Source organism: Sinocyclocheilus anshuiensis, unplaced genomic scaffold (assembly GCF_001515605.1).
Source record: "Sinocyclocheilus anshuiensis isolate Anshui unplaced genomic scaffold, SAMN03320099.WGS_v1.1 scaffold1626, whole genome shotgun sequence".
NCBI classification, from domain to species: Eukaryota; Metazoa; Chordata; class Actinopteri; order Cypriniformes; family Cyprinidae; genus Sinocyclocheilus; species Sinocyclocheilus anshuiensis.
The window spans coordinates 916,663-939,556 of record NW_015547254.1 but is presented as its reverse complement, the minus strand read 5'-3'; the positions used below and the strand labels follow the sequence as shown (position 1 = coordinate 939,556).

Here is a 22,894-nt window from a genome sequence, read left to right as displayed (position 1 = left end):
GGCAGCATGAAAAGGTGATTTTCAATTAGTGGAATTTCCCAAGTATCATATGTTAAAGCAACAACAAAAAAAAATCTTTAAAAAAATTAATAAATAAAATGAAATAGATTAAGGCGTTTTATTGTATTTCCAATTTTTCTTCATCGAAATTAAATTAGCTAGAATTATATATTTTTTTTATTTGTCCCCCAACTATTTTAACTTAATACATTTGTAAAATTCCCTAATATACAAAACTGATAAGAAAAAACTAAGAAGAAACAGTTATTTCAACAAAAAAACATCAAATTTGAAATGTAACGCAGGGAATTCTTGGAATGTAAATTTACGGTTATTCACTGTAAATTATACGGTATTTTTCACTTCCAAAAACGGTATACTACCGTAAAATTTATGTTCAATACATGTAATGTCCAATACAGTTTTTCACCGTATATAGTAGGGGAATTTACCGTTAACCATTTAACAGGTTTTTACTGTAGCATTTTTACAGTCTTTTACTGTTAAATCCACGGTCATTTTTTACAGTGCAGGTGAATCACGGAAACCGAGCCTTTTTACTTTTCAGACTCTTCGATAAGAAATAATCAGAGTGGAAGAGAACAAACGGCAATAAAATATGCTTGCTTAGTGGCGACAGTAAAGCTTGGGCAAACATGTCAAACCGCCGCAAAGGAATGATAATGACATTTAAACTTAAATTTAAGCCGCCCATTGAGGAAAATCTCAGGTGTAATAATTCATTCTGGCACCAGGCACTGAATGCATGAATGACAGAAACATCGCCCACAAACACTCGCGTTTATTGCACAAACGTTCATTTTAAACGTTATTATTATTATCATTCATTATTTATTTATTTAAACAAAAGACCATTATTGAGAAAATAGAAATTATACAACTTAAACACATAATATATAAACATATATCCTACTTAGTGTGTGACTGTATTCACACACACACTAAGTATGTTTATACAAACAATACATTTCTATAAATAAAAAAAGGAAACAAGCCTGAGAAAGTTGCAATACACAATGTCGTATTAAAATAGTTCTGAAAATCGTCCTTTCAAGTCAAAATGATATTCACAGCCTCTCTCAATAATCGAATTCCGTCGTTTAATTTTAAAAATGCTATTTTAATATTATTGTTCAGCACCTATAATGGCAAACGGAAATTTGCAGAATTGTAGGAATTCATAGGTGTGTTAATGTAGAGATCTAATGTATGCTCAAAACCAAACCTCTACAAAGACCGTTCCATCATTTCCCCCCACTGTCAGTGTATTTTTTGACATCTGGAGAACTGTCCCGCACTGGTGAGCGAGATCGAGTCCTTTCTGACTTCCGGGAGAGGTGCGGGGAGTGTCTTCGGGATGGGGAGTGACCGCGTGAGGAAGAGCGGTGTTTTGAAGTGTGTGAATGAGAATCGGAGCGGTATCTTCTGTGTGAATGAACTACTTTGGGATTGCACTTTTCACAGTCTGTGGTACGATGTTTTTCACAAGCTCTTTTGTACCTATGTTCGTCTCTCTCTCTCTCAGAAGCGCGCTGATTTGTAGGCTGACGCGTCACAGCAGGGGAACTGAGAGAGTTCAGCAGAAAGCGCTCGTTTGTGCTTTCCAGCGGACACTGAATCCTAGAATACAGCAATTTAACCAGCTTTTAGATGCAAGATACAGGCACAATAACATGTGATGGCGAAAGTATTCGTTTATAATATATAAAGCCTTCTAAATTGTAAAGTATCAATTAAGACCGCAAATAAAACGTTCTGCACCTCTCAAAATGAATATCTACACTTACCATCCAGTAGGACCCATCGTCTCAGCACGGACTTTTGCTCTGCTGGCTTCTTTAAGGAGCTCCTCCACGGCTTTCCTGTTGGAGGAAAGCATATTTACATGAATGAGAGATACTGGTAACTGTACTCCTGTAACCTAAGGGCCCGAAGCACTTATTGTTTCATTGTCATTCCTGACTGCAGGGACAGTATTTTCAGTATTTCTGTAATGCTTAATTGTATTAACAGTACTTTGATCTTTAAGGCAGTGACACTCACTTACAACTAACGTTAATGTTAATGTTGTTATCACAACGTAGAAGCCTAGAACAGGTCATGCCATGATGCGCATGGTTGATTTTTATTTAAACGAATAATTCGAATAAAAGAGATGATTGCTACATGTAGTATGATACCTGGCCACACATTATTCACACATCTTCACTGACCGTTAAGAGTTGCACTCAGCCGGGTCACACATTTAACATAATATAACAAAGTAGCCATCTAAAATGGTTGTAAGCAAAAAACAATATCTTTAGGAATTTCATAGCCTACCTCTCAAGTTCACTTTCATCCATGATTTATTTAAACTTAAACCAAATTCAGTGTTAAATTCTAATTCGTTTCAGCTCCGCTTGCTAACTGGCTGGTGTTACTTACTATACTCGAGGACCCAAATTAGGACCCCGTTTGATTTAGTCCTTGATCATAATCCTAACCCAAGTTACGGATGTAAAAATATAACCTACGTCAGCTGCGGACATAAGCATGACAGTAAAATTCAAACTAAAATTTTGAAACCATTCTGTATATATAATTAGTAAGTACAAGGTCTAAAACATGAATTTGGCTGACGTTCTGTTCCACGATCGTATTTCAAGCAGGCACCTCAATGGTCACACCTGCTATTCGATTGACAGCGTGAGTGCCCGCCTCCATGCCGAGTCATTTTCCAGAATCGGTTCCTTTGAACAGTTCGTCTGAAAGAAGCGGTTCAAGAATGATTCGGTGGTTCTTTACGTCATTACATGGTCTCTTGGCATATTAATACTCTAAAACCTTCCATTACATGCTCTAAAACGCGATTTATTATGTTATTTTCGCTTACGTTTTAATAAACAAGGGTGCGTATTGTAATATGTGTCCCAGTTCAATTTGCTAGCCACTTAAGCCAGGAAATCCACAAATTGGAACTTAAATATAATTTGCATTTATAATAAGCAAACATTAAATTCATTTATATCTCTTGGCTGCAACAAAAAAAAAAAGAAAAAAGACATTTAAAATTAACCTATTTGATTTGCGTTCGCATTGTTTTTTGTTGATAAAAGTCATACAATCAAGCCATAAACATATTTTCAGAACATTTTATTTGTAACAGTGCTATTCGGCTATAAAGCAAGTTATTAATTCAAATCCTCATTTTACTCCAAATGCTTTTATGATCGTCTGGACATTTTTTGAAAGAGACGGTTCTCGGTTCAACGAGTCGGGCAGTTTTTGACTCGAGAGAAGAGTTTCAGAGAAGCTCGGGCTGATTCACTCCAATACATGCAATAATTGTTCAGATCAGTTTTAGGAACCGGTTCAGTTGATTATTTCAAAAGAGTCGACTCAAACGAACCATTCCTTCACGAATCGGACTTCGCTACAAGACAGATACGGGGGTGTTTTGACGAGCGGATGCTTCTCGGGCAAGCTGCGGTGGATGTGATTGAGCTCCATGATTCTCCCATCTCGGGGCCAGAGTTCACACCATCTGAGGGGAACGCGAATAGGTAATGTTATTCAAATACTCATATTATAACCCGCCGATTCTTTTTTACTACAAGCATTTTGTTAGATGTCATTGTCGCCTATTGTACAGACGATGATGGCACAGACAGAGAGAGAGAGAGACAGTAAACGTTAACATTTACAGCGAGCCACTCTGTACCAGAAATAATGAGATATTGATATTTGTGCGTGTCATAGATCCGGATTGGATACACCTTGTTAACGAGACAATTCATGCAGGTGGCATCCAGACATTTTAATTCAACAGAGAAAGCGCCGTTATTTCTCCTCCCCTTCCCTCCATTAATTTATTTTTGTTGCCTACCTGTGAATGTACAACCTTTCTAAAACAAATAAGGTCAGTGTATTGATTTGGAAAAGCAATGTGTCAAAAATGGGGGTTTGTGAATGGATCTGGACTGCAGAATGGAAACATGTCATTGAAAGCCATTTGCTCAATAAATAAAGACTTTAGAGTTGTGCATATCATTCTACATGGAACATGTCAGATATTGTTTGCTTCCTTTGTAGATGTTTAAAGATCAACCATTAATTGTATTGTTTTGTTATGTCAGTTCAGCTGAACAAACATTTAATTCTTCATCCGCCAGGCAGCCAGATAAGCACGAATGTGCCATTTTGCAAGTGAGAATTGTGACAAGCAGCTAAAGATACAAGGATACAACAAGTGAGTGGCCTTGAACAGCCCTTGCAGTCAATATCTAAACACTTCCTTGTGATTAAAAGTCATCAGAGAATCCAGCATAGAAGAAATACTAATGGCAGCTGCCCAAAGGCCATTAAGCATTCCAGCCTCATGTAGTGAAGTCCCACATCATGCTATCAATGGATGAGGTTTAAGCACAAGCTGCTTCATATACTATCCACATTAAGACATTTACAGTGTGCGGGACGAGTGAGCATGGGTATGTGTGTCTGATGAGACGTTGACAGGGCTTTGTAGTGGGAACAGAGAAGCCTTGTGTCCTCATGTTTTATTCATGTCCAGCTGCAAGATAAAAACAGAGGCAGGTAGTCACGGAGATGCTGTCGACAGACCAAGCGTGGGGCTGCTCATGGACGCACAGCTGTCAGATACTGTGAATACAGGCGAACGTTATAGTTATCGTTGGCCCAATAGAATGCCCCCTGCTGATTGCTGGCCTCGAAAAGCCAATTATTAGAAGTCTCGTTCAGGGGTTTTCAATCTTTTCGATGCTACGGACCCCAAATTTGATCATCCTCATATGAGGGACCCCCATTCTAAAATTTAAAAAGGCAGATCTATATTTTTATATATAAAGGCCCAATTTATAATGTAAAAATTTATGTGTACACTGTATTTTTTGGAAAATATTTCGTTTTTATTACATAGAACTTAAACAGGTTAGATGGTATATTGAATTGAACACGGACGTAAACAAGGCTGTGAGGGATAGACTTACAGTCTTTATAATGGCACGCACTATACGATCATAACTCACAACTTTCCATTTCCAATGACAATTCAGTGAATGCACTGTACTTCTATCCCTCACAGCCTCGTTTTCATTCCTGTCAAAAATTAAATATGGTGCTACCCTGACTAAGGTCTATTCAATTTTTTGCCTGCTCACTATAGCTTAGTAATGTACTACTGTTAGATGTATTGTTTATTTATTTATATCATGTTTTATTTATTTTAATCAAATGTATTCATTTCTTTTTCTCTAGACTTTTCACAGAGCCCAGTTTAAAATTCACAGAAAAATGAAAATTCTGTCATATGTACTCACCCTCATGTTTTTCCACTCCTGTATATGAGCTAATGCAGGTATCTGGATTTTCTGTGAAACATTTATTTATTTATTTAGTCATTTAGCAGACGCTTTTATCCAAAGCGACTTACAAATGAGGACAACAGAAGCAATCAATTGTAGTATTAAAACAACTAAAAACAGATCCAAAACTAAAAGCTAAAACTTTATAAATACTACTTATACACATTTTAAAAATAAAGAGATTAAATAAAAATGACATGCATATAACAAAATTTCAAAACGTAACATTTAAATGAAAAACAAAAAATGAAGCTAAAAACAATTCAAAATATTAAAGAACAAAAGGTATAAGAGTATAATAATGATTCTAACATAACACTACGCCAAACACCAAAAAAACAACTACATATGTGTATGTACAACCACACACACATACATATATACTGTATATATACATACACATTTATAAATTCAATATATATTATTTCATTTCCATTTAGTTTGTTGAAGTATTAAAATAACTCAAATTAAATAAAACTAAAAACTTAATAAAAGACCTATACAGACATATTAAATTCAGACATAATGTAACTAAAATTAAAAGAAATAAAAAATACAAATAATACAAATCAAACGACAGTAGTTTATCAGTAATCCTAAAAAAAATAACACTGCCAAACACACATGCTAAAAAAACAACAACTTACACATAGTAAGAAATGGTTATAAAAACTGAAACAGAAGCGAAACGAGTAATAGGAAAGAGGAGAAATAAAAAGCAATACTTATTACGAAAAATGGCCAATAAACTAGTGCATGATTTGAAATACAGCACACAAATCACATTTATGTTACATTTATGGTGCTTTTTTGGAGGCCCAGTCATTTACCTTAGCTGTAATGAAAAGCTATTCGTCAGAAATTCACCTTTTGTGTTCCACTAAAGAAAGAAAGTCATACAGGTTTGAATTGACATAATGGTGAGTAAATATAGAGAGAATGTGAACTGTTCCTTTAAATCTGCAATGTATCCAAATTAGAAACAGGGCCTTCAGAGGAATAATTTTAATTATAATCTAGTAGGTTTTGATTAATATTTGTATTTAATGACTTGGATGAGTTTGCACCCACCCCCCAATCTGGGTTTTATGAACAAATGTTATCCATTCAAATCTTATACAGTATCTATATTTTTTTGTCCTCTCCTCTTGCCCCCCATTCTTACTTTCATATCAAAACCTCTTGACTCTGCGCTCCCTGCCTCAATCCTAGATAATTCTCTCTCTGTGGGATTGAAAGTTTGCTCCAGGGGAGGGAGCAAGAGATTACACCGTCAGATTAATGTGCAGGAGTAAACCCACACTGCTCTGCAACATAATCTCATCCTCACAACACATGGCACACACACAAACATGTTCTCTCATTCAGAACAGTTACCTCACTTCTTCTCCTTCAGAGTGATGTCACACCGTCTACCAGGGGGTGGCCGTCCCCTGCCGGAGTCGCACAGCCTCTGACGCCCATGGGACGGACGCCCCCGTAACCAAGCCACTAAGTGTGTTTGTGTAACCGAAGCAGAGCGCAATGGGCAGTCTGGGAGAGGGAGTGGACCCGGGCATGGTGAGCGAAGCTCTTCTGGAGGCCCTTTGCTCTGAATGTGGACAGATTCACCGCACCTGGGAGAATCACCTTTATAACTATCGCTTGGAAGTGGATGATGATTTGGTGTGCCACATCTGTCTTCAGCCGTTAGTTCAGCCCCTGGATACACCATGTGGCCACACCTTCTGTGCCCGCTGCCTGCGCAGCTTTCTGCAGGAACGGGACTTTTGTCCGCTGGACCGTGCGCATCTACAGTTGCAGGTCTGCCGGCGCTCCAGCATTCTGGTGCACAAGCTGCTGGATAAGTTGTCGGTCACCTGTCCGCTAACGCCCTCCTGTTCTCTCAGCATGCCACGCTGTGACCTGGAGGCACATCTCAAACACAGGTAAAATACTCATGAATATTCATATATGTGACCCTGGACCACAAAACCAGTCTTAAGTCGCTGGGGCATATTTTTAGCAATCGCCAAAAAAACATTGTATGGGTCAAAATTATCAATTTTTCTTTTATGCCAAAAATCATTAGGATATTAAGTAAAGATCATGTTCCATGAAGATATATCAAAACTTAATTTGATTAGTAATATGCACTGCTAAGAACTTCATTTGGACAACTTTAAAGGCGATTTTCTCAGTATTTAGATTTGTTTGCGCCCTTAGATTGCAGATTTTCAAATAGTTGTATCTCGGCCAAAGATTGTCATATCCTAACAAACCATACACCAATTGAAAGCTTATTTATTCAGCTTTCAGAGTATGTATAAATCTCCATTTCGAAAAATTGACCCTTGTGACTGGTTTTGTGGTCCAGGGTCACATATTTAATCTCAAATACAAAATCATGTTATGGTTGTATTCTTAAACACAAAAAATGCACTCAGAAATTGCTAGTAAATTTCATTAACAAATACAAAGAAATGGCAAGTACTACATCGAATTAAAGGTCAAATTTTGAAGTAGAAAACCTGCATTAGAATTTTCTCTTAAACACTCCAATATTCTTTGCTTTATTTACAATTTTGCGTAATTTTTTTTTACAGTGTAGTTTAAACATAGCACCGGCAAAGCCAAACTCATGGTTTTGATTCCCAGACAATGCGAGAATTTGATATATATATCTTGAATTAAATATATATCTTGAATGTAATGCAAGTCGCTTTTCTATAAAAGACTATACTATATTATACTTTTAACATACAGTATTTAACACAGCACTGTGGACTGCAAGTGTAAAATCTTGTTGCCTTTGCAGCCAAGAACCACCCAGTTAAACAAGTCATCAGACTGGCATGTAAAGCAACCAACCATAGTCGGCCCATTTTACAGAACTTGGAGTGTGGAAAGCCAACAGATAAGCCAACTAATTTTGAGGTCTTTAAGTGACGTTTAGGGTCATGCTAAGTGCTTCAGAATATGTTCTTCAGAAGCTTTCATTGCACCAGCCTGCAAACAATCTATTCAGCTCTCAGATGATGTATAAATCTCAATTTCGAAAAATTGACCCTTATGACTGGTTTTGTGGTCCAGGGTGACACATTTGTTTTCAGGCAGACTGATAAATCTTTTTGACATTTTTGTGTGCATTATGCATCAAACAGTCTGTCTGTTGCTTGGCTTAAGAGGTAGTCTCACTAGACTTTGAGCATGCAAAATTTCTTTGGACACTGCAAAGGACGAGATAATGACGTCATACCTTTGGTGCCATTTTTAAAAACAATTTCACAAACAAAAATATACAATGTACTCCACTTTCATGCAATATTGCAAACCTGCAGTTTCCATGTTTGTGTTCTTTTAATTCAGCTAGAAGGTCACACCGTGCTGTATCATTCTTCTAATGGTCACATGCCTTCGTGTGATATGAATTTGCAGGTCAGAACTGACCATACTTGAACTTAGAAATGCAGCAAACTTTAAATGAGCTTGTGTTTCCAGTCTCCCGCATTTGCGTGCCCGTAAGACTCGATCATTTCAAATTCAGATAAATAAAAATTAAATCAGTAATAGTACTACCAAAAAGTGTTACATAGTTGTTGTTTTTTTAAATTCTCAGTTGGGATGTACTGCTCACACATAAATGATGAACAATAGTAAACCCCAAATAAACTTGATCAACATGCAGAATACAACAGTTCAACTTGTGCATAATCACATGTCAGGGGCTTTTGAGTCAGAACATGCAGTAGCAACAAATATACTTAGGTATCTGTTAGAGTTAGACACTGAAGCTTAGCAGACAAAGGCTCCAGTGACTTTTGGAGTCACTTTCTTGTGAGTGGAGCCTGCTGGGCTTGATCTGACTTCCCATCTGGGGATTATTTGCCCCTTTGTCATGTGATGGGAGATTAGTCGGTCCTGTGTAATGCACTGGACAGCAGCAGTTTCATATTCTCTACAGCCATGCTGGGAAACTTCAACTCTATAAACCTTTTCAACCACTTCTTCTGTGAGACTGCCAAGGGCAACCCAGAGCTATGGTGAGTTACAGAGTCCAATAAGGTATTTTGTACTAAGAATTGGCAGGACTGTGTAGTTTGAGAGAGTGGTATAAATTTTGAGATTAGTTCTGTTGCACAAGATTGAATGGTGCCTTTCGATCAACTGAAGGTCTTGGCCTACTAAGGGTTTGGTGTAGAGTCTGATGTCTGAAGCCAAACGTGAGTTGAATAGTTCAAAGTTGAGTTAGTTCACAAATCGAAGGACAAAACAGTATAGAGTCTCATCTGTTTTTGTAAAAAAAGAGTATTAAAGTTTAATACTAAGATTAAGAGTAACTTATTAAAGTTTTGTCAGATCATCTATACTCCTTAGATAATTTACACTTATTGCAAGAATGTTTTATTTATAGTTCAATGAAAGAGGACCCAAGGAGATTAACCTTAACAAGGCGCTAACTCCTTCCTAAGAGAAGGCTGAGCGTTACTGCCAGCATTATCAGTCTTCTCTTAGCTGTGTTGACAATACAGTGCTTCTTGTTATACTATGAGACCTCAGCGTGTAGTACTATCCTACAGGTCTTTGTCCCCACTGATGTGTAGAGTAATTAATTAGTGCTGTTAATTGTATGACAGTCATGTTAGTGAAATGCTGAAATCCTCCAAGCTCAAAGGCAAAGAAAGATATCGTAGTTTCACAGGACCAGTGTTGTTTTTGTTAACTAAAAGTAAAAAAAAAAAAAAAAGGTAACTTCAAATAAAATAAAATAAAAAATATCAGATGAAAAACTTCAACTTGCCCTGACAACCTTAAAAATGAAACAAGAAAGAAATTAAAGCTATATATTAATAATTAAAACAAAAACTAAAGAAAATTACAAAAAATTGTAAAAATACTAAAATGTAAATGAAAATGTACATTTCTTGTCCTTGTCTTCCATTTCTTGTCAGCTGGACCTCTGTGTACCTTGCCTCCCGAATATTTCAGTTATTGTATTTATATGTTTGCATCTATGTGTGTGGGTCTAGGTGTCCTGGAACACAAAGTCAGCGAACAAAGCTGGAGCGGACGCAGATGGAGGGCGGCGAGGACAGGGTCACGGCGACCAACCCTCCCAGATCCCCCCAGACTGAGATGAAGGAGAGTACACCATCACCACCTGCTGGATCCAACGCATGCAACAATGTTCCTACATGGACAGAAGAGCCTGGTGTAGACAACCCTGCCTTTGAAGAAAGCACTGAAGAAGACAGTGAGTACCCTAAGCAGGGCCGCAACCACCAATAATCAGATCTAGCAAAATTGTCCCTTACAATAATTGGTATTCTTGAGGCTGTTCTGCTGCACTCAGTGACACTGTGCTCTGTATTGTTAGAATGACAAAAGGTTTAAACTGGGTGGTCTGCCTCAGCGGACTAACAGTGCTCATCAACATCAATGTCAAAATGTTTGAGACGGCCAATCAAATCAAAGAAGGCAGGTCTTTACTGGTCACAGAACCTGAATTTCATTCGCCGCTTCAGTTTTAACAGTGAAAAAGTGTAAGAAGTAGCTAAATATTTAATATTTGACAACTCTTTAATAATAGAAATGTTACACAGCATAAGTAATATTCAGTGATGTATTCAATTCTTTGGTCAAGTTTTGCCATTTTGACCTGAAAATAGCTTATATAATTTACGTAATTCATAACGTAATTTGTAATTGAGTGTGATGAGACCAAAAACATTAATAGAGCCATTTTCGGCATATTAGGCATACGATTAAGAGTGATTGTGTGCATATTTTAAAATAAAAATATTTGCAAATAGTTCACATGCATTACAAAATATTCTAATTTTAGTACTACTTTTACTATTTTTCTTTTTTCCCCCTTTTTCTTTATTCCCTTAGTCCCTTGAAATCCTCTAATATTTTAATTCTTTGAAATTAAAATTCCATCAAAAATACCAATAAAAATATCCCCCCAATTTTTTTGTCCCTTACCAATGTCTTGACCATAACTATAAATTTCATGAAATGAAACCCCTTACATTAACAACCAGGTCACTAACTTGAACTTGGTTACTCACAGTTGATTCCAATAGAGATTTGCATTAGCACATATTGCTAAGCTAAAACAATACTCTAATAAACTAAATATACATAGCATACACAAACATTAGGTGAAATAGTCCATCTTAATTAGATGGACCAGTTTTTATCAATACTTTTTTTTTTTAGTTTATTCCATTAGAGATTTGTATTAGCACATGTTGCTAAGCTAACATAATGCTCTGTGGTGACTTACATGTTTTATGGAGTGAAATGTATATTTTCAGCTGTATTTCTGTCCCTTAAAGGTGTCCATGGTTTAGAGTGTGCTCCTCCACGCGTGAAGCGTCCTCTCAGCAACCCGTGCATCCATCTTCTCCGCACTGGCAGTTCGGCCTCTTCGGGATGGGACTTTGTTGAAACTCTGCCACTTTCTGCTGAAGAAGGTATGATTGTTTTACACAGTCCTAGACCAAACCATATAATCACTTTGTTTCTTAAAAACCTTTGATATCTTTGTTTGGGTTCTATACTTCTTGTTCTTTAGGTTGTGTGAAACTTCCATCCCTACCTGAGGGAGAAATCACGACTATTGAGGTTCATCGTGCAAACCCCTACGTAGAGCTGGGCATAAGTATAGTCGGTGGAATTGAGACCCCCCTGATAAATGTGGTAATACAAGAGGTGTACCGTGATGGTGTTATAGCCCGAGACGGACGGCTGCTGGCCGGTGACCAAATACTTCAGGTATTGTCGCTATGTTCCAAAATAACCGTCCGATTAAAAAAGCCGTTTTCACTGCTAGTTACAGATCAGCCCTGATACTTTAATCAATCTCTATAGAGCTCTAATGAATAGTGGCTACAGAATCACTATCTGCATGAATAGATGCAGAACAGCATTCTTCAAACTGCCATTCACCAAAATATGTGATCTGCTCCATCATTTTAAGTCGTTTTGAGCCAGAAATATTTTAAGCTTTATGCATCGACTGAAAAAGGCAATTCTCTACTTTGTAATGATTTTTTTTTTTTTTAACTGTTGAGGTATATAATGTAAATGGTGGATCTCATATAAACTTGTTTTTGAGAAAATAGTCTCTAATGAGTCCAAATAAACATTTTCTTTTGACTGAATTAAATTTAACATACACTATTGTTCAAATTTTGGAGTCAATGTTTTTTTTTTTGGTTCGTTTTAAAGTTCGTACTTTTATTAAGCATTACATTTTTCAATTAATTATAACGTTACAAAAAATTATATTTATTCCCTTAGTCCCTTGAAATCCTCTAATATTTTAATTCTTTGAAATTAAAATTCCATCAAAAATACCAATAAAAATATCCCCCCAATTTTTTTGTCCCTTACCAATGTCTTGACCATAACTATAAATTTCATGAAATGAAACCCCTTACATTAACAACCAGGTCACTAACTTGAACTTGGTTACTCACAGTTGATTCCAATAGAGATTTGCATTAGCACATATTGCTAAGCTAAAACAATACTCTAATAAACTAAATATACATAGCATACACAAACATTAGGTGAAATAGTCCATCTTAATTAGATGGACCAGTTTTTATCAATACTTTTTTTTTTTAGTTTATTCCATTAGAGATTTGTATTAGCACATGTTGCTAAGCTAACATAATGCTCTGTGGTGACTTACATGTTTTATGGAGTGAAATGTATATTTTCAGCTGTATTTCTGTCCCTTAAAGGTGTCCATGGTTTAGAGTGTGCTCCTCCACGCGTGAAGCGTCCTCTCAGCAACCCGTGCATCCATCTTCTCCGCACTGGCAGTTCGGCCTCTTCGGGATGGGACTTTGTTGAAACTCTGCCACTTTCTGCTGAAGAAGGTATGATTGTTTTACACAGTCCTAGACCAAACCATATAATCACTTTGTTTCTTAAAAACCTTTGATATCTTTGTTTGGGTTCTATACTTCTTGTTCTTTAGGTTGTGTGAAACTTCCATCCCTACCTGAGGGAGAAATCACGACTATTGAGGTTCATCGTGCAAACCCCTACGTAGAGCTGGGCATAAGTATAGTCGGTGGAATTGAGACCCCCCTGATAAATGTGGTAATACAAGAGGTGTACCGTGATGGTGTTATAGCCCGAGACGGACGGCTGCTGGCCGGTGACCAAATACTTCAGGTATTGTCGCTATGTTCCAAAATAACCGTCCGATTAAAAAAGCCGTTTTCACTGCTAGTTACAGATCAGCCCTGATACTTTAATCAATCTCTATAGAGCTCTAATGAATAGTGGCTACAGAATCACTATCTGCATGAATAGATGCAGAACAGCATTCTTCAAACTGCCATTCACCAAAATATGTGATCTGCTCCATCATTTTAAGTCGTTTTGAGCCAGAAATATTTTAAGCTTTATGCATCGACTGAAAAAGGCAATTCTCTACTTTGTAATGATTTTTTTTTTTTTTAACTGTTGAGGTATATAATGTAAATGGTGGATCTCATATAAACTTGTTTTTGAGAAAATAGTCTCTAATGAGTCCAAATAAACATTTTCTTTTGACTGAATTAAATTTAACATACACTATTGTTCAAATTTTGGAGTCAATGTTTTTTTTTTTGGTTCGTTTTAAAGTTCGTACTTTTATTAAGCATTACATTTTTCAATTAATTATAACGTTACAAAAAATTATATTTCAAATAAATGCTGTTCTTTTGAACTTTCTATTCATCAGAGAACGTGAAAAAATGTATCATGGTTACCACAAAAATATTAGGCAGCACAACCATTTTAAACACTGATAATAAGAAATGTTTCTTGAGTACCAAAGACTGGAGACTGAAGATTGGAATAAAGGATGCTGAAAATTCACATTTGATAAAATAAATTTTAAAATATATAAAAAATTTAATGTTTCACAATATTACTGTTTGTACTGTATTTTTTTAATAAAAAATAAATGCAGCCTTGGTGAGAATTTCTTAATTCTATAATGAGAATTCTATAATAATTATAATATTCTATATGTCTTAATTCTATAATGAGAATAATGAACATTTCTTTCAAAAACATTAAAAACCTTACCAATCCCAAGTGTAGTAACGGTAGTGTACATTAAAAAATTAAGACATTAATAATAGGTTAATCTAAAATAGTGCATAATATAACAAAATACTTCCTGAGGTAAATATAATGTCAGGCATTTTATTGACATTTTTACAAATCAAAACAACATTTATTGTTTGATCTTTGCATTTCATGCATTTTTGTGCAGGTGAACAACGTAGACATCAGTAACATGCCCCATAACTTTGCTCGTTCTACACTGGCCCGTCCCTGCGCCACTTTGCAGTTGACGGTTCTGAGAGAGCGCCGCTGTTCTGCAAGGCCGCCTGTGGCAACTGCTACACCCAAGGGCAGCCCTGCCAGCATACGCATCACCCTGCACAAGCAGGAATCATCAGAGCAGCTGGGGATCAAGCTGGTGCGCCGTACAGATGAAGCCGGTGTGTTTATCCTGGACTTGCTGGAGGGAGGGTTAGCCGCTAAAGACGGAAGACTTTGCAGCAACGACAGAGTGCTGGCCGTCAACGAGCATGAACTGAGACACGGCACGCCTGAGCAAGCAGCTCAGATTATACAGGTAGAGAGAAAGCATGTGTGTGGGGCAGTTCAGGTTAAGATAAGGATACTAGCAGACCTGCTAACTGATAAATGGCCGATATTAAAAATCTATACTCTGTTGTCTACATACATGAAAAATAAAATACTAAAACCTAAAAGTGAATTTAAGCATCACAGCATTATAATGTAAAGTGTTATTCAATTATTAGTACTGTTAAACATTAACTTTAAGTGAGCAATAGATGACAGAAAAGGTATTTAATTACCTTTGTTATTTTATTTTAGTGTTATTTTAGTATTATTTATGCATTATAGGATTTATTAATATTTTGAATTAGCTTAATTATTATATTTTTTGTTTTCATTGTAAGTTTAATCATTTGATTATTTGCTCATCATTTTTATTATTTTTTATTATATTATTTTTATTTTATTATTAGCTTTAGATTTGTTCAATTTTAGTTTAGTAATTTTATACTTCAAATAAAAATTCTTATTTAAAGGGGTCATATTATGCTTTTTTAAAGATCATTATTTTGTGTATTTGGTGTAACAGAATATGTTGACATGCTTTAATGTTCAAAAAACACATTATTTTTCAAATACTGTACATTATTGTAGGTCCTCTATGCCCTGCCTCTCTCAAACGCTTCGTTTTCTACAAAGTCCCTCCTTCCGACAAGCGCAGTCTGCTCTGATTGGCCAGCTGACCCAGTGCATTGTGATTGGCCAAACACTGCAAGCACTCGTCAGAAATGTAACGCCCCTTACCATAATCGCGAGCTTCATCTTTCAAAATAAATGTAAAGACAGAGCCCGAAAGGGGAACAGAGTCGCGTGACAGACACAGTGATGAAGCTGGTATGTGTGCAGTACACAAGCCACGGTTAAGACAGCTGAGTGATCTCTCTCTCGCTCTCACACACACACGCGAGAAAGGAAAACTTGAAATCGCATCATATGACCCCTTTAATTTAGCTGCCATGGCAGCATGTCTCTTTTTCATTTAAGTTTTTGTAAGTTTAATTTTTCTTCTAATATTTACATGTTATTTTATTTCAGCATGTTGTTAAACATTAAAGGGGTCATATGATGCTGCTAAAAAGAACATTATTTTGGAGCTTGTAACACTCCAAAGAGAAAGGAAAAATTGAAATCGCATCATATGACCCCTTTAAGTGAGCGATAGATGATGGCAAAGGTAATTTAATCATATTTGTTATTTTATTTTAGTAGCATCTAATTATCTTTGATATTTTAGTATTATTCATGTACTATCATATAATGTATTCATATTTTAAAATAGCTTAATTTTTATATTTTGTTTCACTGTAATTTTAGTTATGTGCTCTTGTCATTTTAATTAGTTTTTGTTTTTATATTTCTATAAAAAAAACCTAATTTTATTTTATTTCAGTTTTAGTTTTAATTTTAATACTTCAACTGAAACTGCCAAGTCAACATTTCTAAGTTTCAGATCAGTTTTTGTAAGTTTAAGTTTTTCATGTAATATTTATATTTTATTTGAGCTTTATTAAATGAACACAGTTAACACAGTGTTAGTTTTAAAAAATACAATATGAAAATCTCTAAAATTGGCCACTAAAAAATATGATTACCAATATATTCTGCATTCTTAAATATTGAATAAAAACAATCCATAGACTTACTCTGAAACAGGGCTTCAGCCATATCTATAACAACCTAGCAACACCCTAGCAACCACATAGTTCATCCTGACAACCACCCCTAGCATGGTGGTGACTTTTGCTCTGGCAACACCGCTCACATTTTCTTCAGTAAATAAAAATCTAGTTTCCTCTAATAAATATTCTCGTAATAAAACAGCTATTGTCATCTGTGCAAATCTCAGTGCCTGTTTGGGACATTAGGACACTGTCTCTGCTGCCCTGCTCAGAGGGTAATGTGATTGATAGTATGTTTGTGTCTACGTGAGCTGCTTTCTCCCATCTGGCTGTCCCGATCACACAGAGAAAGGGCAGCTAAAGCATTATTAAGAATAGCACTGGAAGACAGCAGACTGTCTTTTCTGGATATAAAACCACCTCGGCACTCAATATAAGAGTATTAGGTATTTATACTGACCGCCTACTGTCATCTTCTAGGCTAGTGGAGAAAGAGTTAATCTGCTGATTAGCCGGTCCAGCAAGCAGACTATGGCTGTGCACATAGGCTCCACCTTGACCAGGGACATTTGGAGCCATGAACACATTCCGCCGCTTCCCTGCACTGCGACCCCAAGCCCTGTCCCAAGTCTGCACCTTGCCAAGTCTTCCACCCAGAGAGTGAGTACAAATGCCTGTGGCCAAGAGCGAGAGCAAGTCTGTGTGTGTTGCAGAATCTATTTTAGCATCGTGGAGACATAATTAGGGAGCCCTATATCCGAAGCATCTGGGTAGCTTCCAGTTTTTCCATGAGTTCAGACCACAACCTTAATTACTCCTGGTTGAATCTATTATGAGATCAATTACGAAGTTCGAGTAGAGCTGATCCCGTTGGGAAGATGAACAACACTCTACTGAGAGCCGATCAGTGTCAATTTCGAAATGGGCTTCACTTTTTCCTTCTCCACATCTGAGACAAATTTCAATTTGATGCTCTGATGCTTGTATTTTGTAGGATCTCTCCCAGTGTGTTACCTGTAAGGAGAAACACATCACTGTGAAGAAGGAACCTCATGAATCTCTGGGTATGACTGTGGCAGGGGGACGGGGCAGCAAGAGCGGAGAGTTGCCGATCTTTGTAACGAGCGTTCAGCTCCATGGCTGCCTGTCACGTGATGGACGAATCAAACGTGGTAAGTTACCTAAACCCAATTCTTTTTCTTAAATTAGCATTAATCTCGACCCAAGTTTAAGCAAGTTTATGGAGTTACTGTCAGCATGACTTCAACGTTAAACCTGTTTACCTTCTTAATACATATTCCTGGTTCATATTCCTTATTACGCATGATTCATTGGTTCATGTTATTCTGAGGAAAAATAATGTTGGTTTTTGTTAGGGATAAGAATTGTAGGAATTTATTTATTTAAAAAAAAAGAGGAAAAGGAAATGCGATTCCACTCCAAATAATGTGTCGAGTTTAACAATAAATAAATACATTTAAAACAATTCTCACAAAAGGTGTATTTAGTGGTTTTTCAGTCTTTTTAGAGACACTTATTCAAGTCTCAGTTAGTAAGCTGTTTGTGTTTGATTCACTAAAATGAACCAACTCATTAAAGTCATTCATTCAGCAATCAGACTACACTGGTTGTGCTGTATGTGTTTCATTTAATATAAAGAACCAACTAATCAGACTACACTGGTTGTGCTGCATGTGTTTGATTTAATATAAAGAACCAACTAATCAGACTACACTGGTTGTGCTGCATGTGTTTGATTTAATATAAAGAACCAACTAATCAGACTACACTGGTTGTGCTGCATGTGTTTGATTTAATATAAAGAACCAACTAATCAGACTACACTGGTTGTGCTGCATGTGCTTGGCTTACTAAAAAGAATGGGTAATTAGAGTCATTCATTTGGGAATCAGACTACACTGGTTGTGCTGCATGTGTTTGGTTAAAAAAAAAATAACAGAAGGTTGTTTTTGAGGAAAACACTGGTGTCTGTGATGAAGTGCACTGAAGCAAAACCTCCATGGGTCTTCAGCTGTGTTACAGTCCTCTCTGTGTGGCTGTCTCTCTTTTGCTCAGGGGATGTAGTGTTGAGTATTAATGGTCAAGATTTGACCTACCTGAGCCACAGTGAAGCAGTGGGCACTCTGAAGTCCAGCGCTGCATGTTGTTCTGTCCAGCTGAGGGCATTAGAGGTCAACACAGTTGAAGAACCGGGTCCGGATGAAGAGCTTCTCCCTCCTCACGAAAACGACTATGATGCATGCTGGTCTCCATCATGGGTCATGTGGCTTGGACTTCCCAGGTAAGAGTGCAGTCAATCAGATTTAGTAGAACTTCAAGTGGGAGATCGTTTGATGAATGAAACAAGCGACACATATGACGGCAAATCAATGGCAAAAAGAACCGAGTGCACCAGTTATGTTTAAGCGCACGGTAAATTGCTTCCGCGAGAGGATAACAGATCCACACGCGAGGAAACGTGCCTTTTAAACACTCGCTCGCGCATCACATCACCTGTGCGCGCAATACAAGCCCTCGAGAGCGAGGAAATGTCTCATCGCACACGCGTGATCATCCCCCTCATTCTCGCGCTCTGTATTTTTTCACCTGCTTGCTTTTGTCGCGCGAACACTTTTATTTTTGGCAGTCGTGGGGCGGGACTTGCTGTTTTAATAACGTCCTAGATTTACCATGCTTATAACCGTGGAAACATGTCATTCATTACAATCTATAAAAGGGGTTTATGTCGTATTTTTTCTTCATAACATCACAAGTTTGCAATCACTAGTAAACGGAAGAATTTATGTTAATAAACTTTCTGCTAAATATCTATTCTATTGACAAAGCATGCCATTAATTTTCATTAAAACAGCCATGTTATATAAAAAAAAAAAGAGAATTTACATGCATCTGGTCTGTTGATAAAGCCATGTCTCAGGTCACATGTGACCTTTTCACAGGCGTCCAATCACAGCTGACTTCCGGAAAAGGGGAAGTAACCAATGGCGTTTGAGATTACAATTAATACAGCAAGTCCCGCCCCACAACTGCCAAAAATAAACGTGTACAAAAAAAAAAAGTGCCAAAAATACGGAGAGCGAGAATGAGGGGGATGATCACGCGCGTGCGATGAGACATTTCCTCGCTCGCGAGGGCTTGTATTGCGCGCACAGGTGATGTGATGCGCGAGCGAGTGTTTAAAAAGAGCTCGCAGGCTCTCGTTTCCTCGCGCGTGGATCTGTTATCCTCTCGCGGAAGCAATTTACAGTGCGCTTAAACATAACTGGTGCACTCGGTTCTTTTTGCCATTGATTTGCCGGCATAGACACAGGGCTATTAAAGTAGATGTACTTTTGGAAGAGTCCAATTGGCTCTCTTTGAACTCCACTGGGAGGCTTAAAAATAGCATTCTCACCTTGCTGAGCACTGATCCAAATAACCCTAAAATAGTCAAAGCAATCTGGACAGGACTACCATCATGCCAGGTTCACCTATTTTTTTTCCATCCAAATCTTAGTTGAAACAGCTTTGAAGGGAAAAATGCAGCTATTTTGATGACTTGGACACAGACAATATCTGTAGTGTTTATGTGTTTTGGATCAGCGGCTTTATGCAGTGCTAACCCACAAGGGGATTATGGCTGTCATGATGTAAACATCAACAGCTGCAGATTATCAGATGAAGCGTACATGTGGAGATAACTTGCTCCTAGCTCATTTCAGCCCAATCTCAGGTCATTCAATCCAGTCTCACTCCCACCTTTTTTACTCTGCCCTCCCTTCTGTCCTTCATCATCCGTCCCCTTTGCTTTGGCACCCTTCTGTTTCCTTCTCCCTTCCTGTCATTGTGCCAAATCCTCCATTTCTATACATCTCCTACCAACATGCATCTGTTTTTCTGTTTTCTCCTTTTGTGTTCCTGATTTTCTGCATTTATATTTCTCTTTGTCCCCTAGCTTCTAAGCAATCTGAAATACAATTTTAGACTTCTAATGTGATAAAACAGATGGGGAAAAAATTATTTCCTGATGATGGTCACTTGTTTTTCCACATCGTTCTCTGTCTTTTTGGTTCTCTTTCACAGCTACCTGCATAGCAGTCATGAGATCGCCCTTCGCAGAAGTCACCCTGGCAGCTGGGGTTTCAGCATTGTTGGAGGTTATGAGGAAAACCACAGCAACCAGGCGTTCTTTATCAAGACTATTGTCCTTGGAACACCCGCTTACTACGATGGCCGTCTAAAGTGAGCAAGCACAACAAAACAAACAATAAACAATAACCTAATGCTTCACGGCTAGATGATACAGCACTTTCAGCATTACCTTGATTAAAATGTTAAAAAGCAAGCTTACATCTCTGGCTGTCAGTGTTTCATAAAATATTCTTTTTTGGGGGGGTATATAGTAAACAAAAACACTACTATTATTTCTTACCCATTTAATTATAATTATTATTTATTCCATATATTTATTATTTAAATTAATGATTAATAAATGATTAAATATAATTTATTGTTTCATTATAATATTCATAATATTTGTATAATTTATTATTATTTTTTTATTTATTATTGAATATTTTTTATTAATAAACTACCATTTATTACAATAGAACTTTATTGCTTCATCTTAGTGAAAATTTACTAAATGCATCTTATTGATCTTATTGTGAACAATTTATCAATGCATATGTTTAATTATTTCTTTATTTATTTATTTTTTGACCTCATAATTTCTCATCAAATTGTCATAATTCAATCTTCCTGTGAAATTATTTGTCTCTGTTGACTATGCCGGACTTCTCCAATCATTTAGTCTGGTTAACCCACACCCCTTTATTACAATCAACGGCAACCTCGCATTCAGCCGATCTGGTCAGATCTTAATTCAGTAACCAACCAATTCAGTGAGCTGGTGATTCACTTAACCAATTCAAATTGACAGCTGAGAGTGAACTGAGTTTTTTTTACTGATTCATTTAAATCAACTGTTGTGTTTTTTGACTGATACATTAAAAACATTCTCTTCCACATAAACACGTTTTTGTTTTCCATTCAGGTGTGGTGACATGATAGTGGCTGTAAACGGTCTGTCCACGGCTGGCATGAGTCATTCCGCCCTGGTGCCCATGCTGAAGGAGCAGCGGAGCAGGGTAGCGCTCACTGTCGTGTCCTGGCCAGGAAGCCTGATCTAACCCCGCCAGGACACCATGCCTCACCTCAGACAGCGCTCATATCTGTGTGTTCTAATGGTCATGTGTTCCACTCCCTGCCACGGAGGCACCATACTGTCAAAGCCAGAGTCTCAGAAAATCGAATGCTTTTACTTGATGCTGAATAAACCAGGCCTTAGAAAACCTGCCACGCCCATGAGGCCACCCCCCCCGCCTCTGGAGAGCAGCCTTAAGGTCTCCCCTCACCATGCCGATCAGCAGTCCACTCTACTGGAGGTTTTATATACATTATCTCTAAATGTGATCTATGTTTGTGAATGTTTGTGTAAAAGACACGTCTTGTCCGGGCCAGGAAGCCTGATCTACCCCCGCCAGGACACCATGCCTCACCTCAGACAGCGCTCATATCTGTGTGTTCTAATGGTCATGTGTTCCACTCCCTGCCACGGAGGCACCATACTGTCAAAGCCAGAGTCTCAGAAAATCGAATGCTTTTACTTGATGCTGAATAAACCAGGCCTTAGAAAACCTGCCACGCCCATGAGGCCACCCCCCCCGCCTCTGGAGAGCAGCCTTAAGGTCTCCCCTCACCATGCCGATCAGCAGTCCACTCTACTGGAGGTTTTATATACATTATCTCTAAATGTGATCTATGTTTGTGAATGTTTGTGTAAAAGACAGACCGAACAAAAGTGTATGTGTGCAAGTATGAATGGATGAATGTGCACAGCTGTTTAATAAATCTTTCCCAGTGAGGATACAAGAGTTAAGCCTCAGTTGATGTGTAAAAATTATTTCTAATCCCACTTATATTCAGATTTGATCCAGCCTTTTTGTTACAGTAATCTTAGAGACGTCTAATGATAAGTTACAATCTCTCTAGAGATAAAAATATGGGATAAATATTTGCCATCCTAAAATGCTTTTAGAAAATCTTTGAAAAGATTTGCAGCAATATCTCAGGGAGGATTTTAGCATTTGCTACCATTTTTGCGTAAGAGTTCAAGGTTTGGCTGGTTAAGCATGTCCCCATTAGCTCATGCTGGTAAATGCCATTGCTACACCATCT

General features: G+C 37.4%; 2 protein-coding genes across 4 annotated transcripts; one reads left to right on the top strand and one right to left on the bottom strand.

Moving 5' to 3' along the window:
• Window positions 1-969: 969 nt before the first annotated feature.
• LOC107701649 (A-kinase anchor protein 17A-like) lies at window positions 970-2,612 on the bottom strand. The gene is made up of 3 exons (XM_016503688.1): window positions 2,344-2,612; window positions 1,809-1,883; window positions 970-1,641 (listed from the first exon to the last, which is right to left on the bottom strand). The coding sequence occupies exons 1-3, from the start codon at window positions 2,364-2,366 to the stop codon at window positions 1,266-1,268; spliced, it is 474 nt and encodes a 157-aa protein (XP_016359174.1). The 5' UTR covers window positions 2,367-2,612; the 3' UTR covers window positions 970-1,265.
• Window positions 2,613-3,457: 845 nt separating this feature from the next.
• Window positions 3,458-22,139, top strand: LOC107701681 (ligand of Numb protein X 2-like). 3 transcript variants are annotated; one of them, XM_016503742.1, is made up of 11 exons: window positions 3,458-3,566; window positions 6,781-7,312; window positions 10,394-10,617; window positions 11,708-11,845; window positions 11,947-12,146; window positions 14,659-15,027; window positions 17,135-17,314; window positions 17,649-17,826; window positions 18,731-18,956; window positions 20,738-20,896; window positions 21,711-22,139. In XM_016503742.1, the coding sequence occupies exons 2-11, from the start codon at window positions 6,909-6,911 to the stop codon at window positions 21,844-21,846; spliced, it is 2,214 nt and encodes a 737-aa protein (XP_016359228.1). In that variant the 5' UTR covers window positions 3,458-3,566; window positions 6,781-6,908; the 3' UTR covers window positions 21,847-22,139. The 3 variants fall into 3 exon arrangements, with proteins under 3 accessions (XP_016359228.1, XP_016359229.1, XP_016359231.1); XM_016503743.1 differs by lacking the exon at window positions 21,711-22,139 and adding an exon at window positions 21,468-21,608; XM_016503745.1 differs by lacking the exon at window positions 17,135-17,314.
• Window positions 22,140-22,894: the final 755 nt, after the last annotated feature.

What these genes read in the sequence shown, in the direction of transcription:
- LOC107701649 (XM_016503688.1), bottom strand. Translation starts at nt 2,366, where the DNA reads ATGGATGAAAGTGAACTTGAGAG. An exon ending in GATGAAAGTGAACTTGAGAG is followed by an intron (nt 1,884 to 2,343) that starts GTAGGCTATGAA and finishes TTCCTCCAACAG; the next exon opens with GAAAGCCGTGGAGGAGCTCC. An exon ending in ACGATGGGTCCTACTGGATG is followed by an intron (nt 1,642 to 1,808) that starts GTAAGTGTAGAT and finishes GCTGTATTCTAG; the next exon opens with GATTCAGTGTCCGCTGGAAA.
- LOC107701681 (XM_016503742.1), top strand. Translation starts at nt 6,909, where the DNA reads ATGGGCAGTCTGGGAGAGGGAGTGGACCCGGGCATGGTGAGCGAAGCT. An exon ending in CCGGTGACCAAATACTTCAG is followed by an intron (nt 12,147 to 14,658) that starts GTATTGTCGCTA and finishes ATTTTTGTGCAG; the next exon opens with GTGAACAACGTAGACATCAG. An exon ending in TACTACGATGGCCGTCTAAA is followed by an intron (nt 20,897 to 21,710) that starts GTGAGCAAGCAC and finishes TTTTCCATTCAG; the next exon opens with GTGTGGTGACATGATAGTGG.